This window comes from Pseudophryne corroboree, chromosome 10 (assembly GCF_028390025.1).
Source record: "Pseudophryne corroboree isolate aPseCor3 chromosome 10, aPseCor3.hap2, whole genome shotgun sequence".
NCBI classification, from domain to species: Eukaryota; Metazoa; Chordata; class Amphibia; order Anura; family Myobatrachidae; genus Pseudophryne; species Pseudophryne corroboree.
In genome coordinates this window covers 19814168-19819309 of record NC_086453.1, presented here as the reverse complement: position 1 = coordinate 19819309, position 5142 = coordinate 19814168, and the positions used below count along the sequence as shown (strand labels likewise).

Genomic DNA, 5142 nt, shown 5'->3' with positions numbered 1-5142 from the left:
TAGACACACGCACACAAGACAGAGCATAAAAAGCACAAAGAGGCACTCACCAGACTTCATAAGTATATACCTTTAAAACACATCAGTGAAAACATGTTACAGTATGTATACTCTGCTTGATACATAACGTCTTCACTGACAATGGAGTAAAAGATTATTATTATGAAGTCTGGCGCCTCGCTTAGCTTTTTTGTTCTGTCTTGGACAAAGATATGTGATATTGAGTGTGCTGCCATGTGGAGATTGCTAGACCTTGGATAGATAGATAGATAGATAGATAGATAGATAGATAGATAGATAGATAGACAGACAGACAGACAGACAGACAGACAGACAGACAGACAGACAGACAGATAGATAGATAGATAGATAGATAGATAGATAGATAGATAGATAGATAGATAGATAGATAGATAGATATTAGACAAATAGATAGATAGATAGATAGATAGATAGATAGATAGATAGATATGATACAGATAGATAGAAAGATAGATAGATAGATAGATAGATATCAGACAAATAGATAGATAGATAGATAGATATGAGACAGATAGATAGATAGATAGATAGATAGATAGATAGATAGATAGATAGATAGATAGATAGATATGAGACAGGTGCGTAGATAGATAGATAGATAGACACACGCACACAAGACAGAGCATAAAAAGCACAAAGAGGCACTCACCAGACTTCATAAGTATATACCTTTAAAACACATCAGTGAAAACATGTTACAGTATGTATACTCTGCTTGATACATAACGTCTTCACTGACAATGGAGTAAAAGATTATTATTATGAAGTCTGGCGCCTCGCTTAGCTTTTTTGTTCTGTCTTGGACAAAGATATGTGATATTGAGTGTGCTGCCATGTGGAGATTGCTAGACCTTGGATAGATAGATAGATAGATAGATAGATAGATAGATAGATAGATAGATAGATAGATAGACAGACAGACAGACAGACAGACAGACAGACAGACAGACAGACAGACAGACAGACAGATAGATAGATATCAGACAAATAGATAGATACATAGATAGATAGATAATCAGACAAATTGATAGATAGATAGATAGATAGATAGATAGATAGATAGATAGATAGATAGATATCAGACAAATAGATAGATAGATAGATAGATAGATAGATAGATAGATAGATATGATACAGATAGATAGATAGATAGATAGATAGATAGATAGATAGATAGATAGATAGATATGAGACAGGTGCATAGATAGATAGATAGATAGATAGATAGATAGATAGATAGATATGAGACAGATAGATAGATAGATAGATAGATAGATAGATAGATAGATAGATATGAGACAGGTGCGTAGATAGATAGATAGATAGATAGATAGATAGATAGACACATGCACACAAGACAGAGCATAAAAAGCACAAAGAGGCACTCACCAGACTTCATAAGTATATACCTTTAAAACACATCAGTGAAAACATGTTACAGTATGTATACTCTGCTTGATACATAACGTCTTCACTGACAATGGAGTAAAAGATTATTATTATGAAGTCTGGCGCCTCGCTTAGCTTTTTTGTTCTGTCTTGGACAAAGATATGTGATATTGAGTGTGCTGCCATGTGGAGATTGCTAGACCTTGGATGGATAGATAGATAGATAGATAGATAGATAGATAGATAGATAGATAGATAGATAGATAGATAGATAGATAGATATTAGACAAATAGATAGATAGATAGATAGATAGATATGATACAGATAGATAGATAGATAGATAGATAGATAGATAGATATCAGACAAATAGATAGATAGATAGATAGATAGATAGATAGATAGATAGATAGATAGATAGATAGATAGATAGATAGATAGATAATCAGACAAATTGATAGATAGATAGATAGATAGATAGATAGATAGATAGATAGATAGATAGATATCAGACAAATAGATAGATAGATAGATAGATAGATATGATAAAGATAGATAGATAGATAGATAGATAGATAGATAGATAGATAGATATGAGACAGGTGCATAGATAGATAGATAGATAGATAGATATGAGACAGATAGATAGATAGATAGATAGATAGATAGATAGATAGATAGATAGATAGATAGATATGAGACAGGTGCGTAGATAGATAGATAGATAGATAGATAGATAGATAGATAGATAGACACACGCACACAAGACAGAGCATAAAAAGCACAAAGAGGCACTCACCAGACTTCATAAGTATATACCTTTAAAACACATCAGTGAAAACATGTTACAGTATGAATACTCTGCTTGATACATAACGTCTTCACTGACAATGGAGTAAAAGATTATTATTATTATGAAGTCTGGCGCCTCGCTTAGCTTCTTAGCTTTTTTGTTCTGTCTTGGACAAAGATATGTGATATTGAGTGTGCTGCCATGTGGAGATTGCTAGACCTTGGATAGATAGATAGATAGATAGATAGATAGATAGATAGATAGATAGATAGATAGATAGATAGATAGATATTAGACAAATAGATAGATAGATAGATATGATACAGATAGATAGATAGATAGATAGATAGATAGATAGATAGATAGATAGATATCAGACAAATAGATAGATAGATAGATAGATAATCAGACAAATTGATAGATAGATAGATAGATAGATAGATAGATAGAAAGATAGATAGATAGATAGATAGATAGATAGATAGATAGATAGATAGATAGATATGATACAGATAGATAGATAGATAGATAGATAGATAGATAGATATGAGACAGGTGCATAGACAGATAGATAGATAGATAGATAGATAGATAGATAGATAGATAGATAGATATGAGACAGATAGCTAGACTGATTGATAGATAGATAGATATGAGATAGACGTATAGATAGATATCAGACAGATAGGTCGGTAGATAGATAGATATGAGATAGATAGATAGATAGATAGATAGATAGATAGATAGATAGATAGATAGATATGAGACAGGTGCGTAGATAGATAGATAGATAGATAGATAGATAGATATGAGACAGATAGATAGATAGATAGATAGATAGATAGATAGATAGATATGAGACAGGTGCGTAGATAGATAGATAGATAGATAGATAGATAGATAGATAGATAGATAGATATGAGACAGGTAAATAGAAAGATATGAGATAGATAGATAGATAGATAGATAGATAGATAGATAGATAGATAGATAGATAGATATGAGACAGATAGATAGATAGATATGAGACAGATAGATAGATAGATAGATAGATAGATAGATAGATAGATATGAGACAGATAGATAGATAGATAGATAGATAGATAGATAGATAGATAGATAGATATGAGACAGATAGATAGATAGATAGATAGATATTAGATAGATAGATAGATAGATAGATAGATAGATATGAGACAGATAGATAGATAGATAGATAGATAGATAGATAGATAGATAGATAGATATCCAGATATTCTGCAGTCCATTACATCTAAAACGACAACTACATGACAATTCCAACCAATCTTTATATACATATGACTCTCAATATTATCTTATTAGATTGCAAGCAGCTGGGCAAGCCTGTTTGCATTACTGATGTACGTTCTTTGTTCTGATAGTAATCTGAATAATTTGCCGGTCTTTTTACAGTCCAGCAGCAATATCACAATCTTAAAGCATCTTCAAGAGAAAAAACCAGGACGTTACAGTTACAACCGAAGTATCCCCACAACCCTTCTGGCGTGTGTCAGTGATTACAGACATTACACAGGCACAGAGCAATGTACTGAAGGGTCAGCTTCTAAATAAACTATGGGAAAAACAAAGTGGTGATACAGAGAAAGGAAATATTCCGGCTTACACCAACTATGAGGACCAATGTTATTTTCTCCAAAATGTAATTTGTTACAATGCGTGTTAATATGAGATCCGTACTGTAGTACATTGTGCCACAAAAATACGCATCTCTAGGACATACACAAATTGATGTCGCTTCCCCTAAGCCCCTGAAATGGGGCGGTCTACTTGGGTAGTACGGCAGAATTGTTCTCACCCATGGGCAGCCAGAGAAGGTACCAGTACAAGATGCCCTGCTGCGATGTCCCCTTCATTGTGTCACTGCGCCCAGTCCTCTCTGCCAGTCGCCCCCCACCTTCCTCTGCGTTCTGCTCATTAAACAGGATGTCACAAGTGGTTATTGTCTTCCCCCCTAACACTGAACAGAGGGGAACTAATGAGACACAATCTGCCTCCAAAAAGTGAGACATACTTCCTCCCTTCCCCTCCGCAGGCTGCAAGCTCGGAATCTGCTGCTCTGCCTCTCATCTGCTATATGCTCTCAGCGTTTAGTATCTTCTCTAAAGACGGATGACACGGCGCAGGTTATGTGAATGCGCGTATTTATTTATTGTGATTATGTGAATTTTAGGGGGAGATTTGTCAAAGCTTTAACTCTCCTTCGGGCGCACCTCTGGAACTCTCGAGTTCAGGTGCAGAGCACCTGACAGGCGCCTGTTAGAAAATCATCATTAGCACCTAATTAACTCAATTCTAACGCTCTTAAAGTGATCAGTAACCTTCATTAGGGCGTACAGCACTAAGAGAGAATATTCGAAACCTGATTTAAAAAAAACTCATTTATTAACCTCAAAGTACGTAAAACAATAAAATGCTGAAATGTGAAGGCGCAGTGTGTCTGAGAGGCCACCCTGGACAAACCTACATATTTCCGCAAAATATCCGCAACCTTTGTAATTTTCATTCATAAAATGAGCAAAATAAACAATTAGATGTAAATAAAAGGAAAAAAGAACCTTCAAAAGTCGGAGAAGTTTGGGCGCAGTGTGCCTGAGAGGCCAGGAGGGGCACTATTGCACTCCACGCAGGTGGCGGGAAAACTGACTAGGGGGGTTTGGAACAGCACCTAGAGATAGGAAGGTACTAGGAGGGTCAGGTCACTGCGCCCCCTTGGGGCGGAGAGGGGAGCGAGAACAGCTTTGCAGTGCCTGTCAGGCCAGCTGCGCCTGACTGAGGGCTAAGACCAGGGCCGGACTGGCCATCTGGCACTTCTGGCAGATGCCAGAAGGGCCGATGGCCACGTGGGCCGGTCCAGCGGTCACTGAGACGCGCTGCCAC

General features: G+C 36.2%; 1 protein-coding gene across 1 annotated transcript in view; it reads right to left on the bottom strand.

The window, feature by feature from the left end:
• LOC134965826 (hematopoietic cell signal transducer-like) overlaps positions 1-4285 on the bottom strand; it is a 43429-nt gene extending 39144 nt beyond the window's left edge. The window contains exon 1 of the mRNA XM_063942202.1: positions 4061-4285. Within this exon, the coding sequence (XP_063798272.1) occupies positions 4061-4274 (214 nt within the window). The 5' untranslated portion in view covers positions 4275-4285. The remainder of the gene's footprint in view (positions 1-4060) is intronic.
• Between the last annotated feature and the right edge of the window lie 857 nt (positions 4286-5142).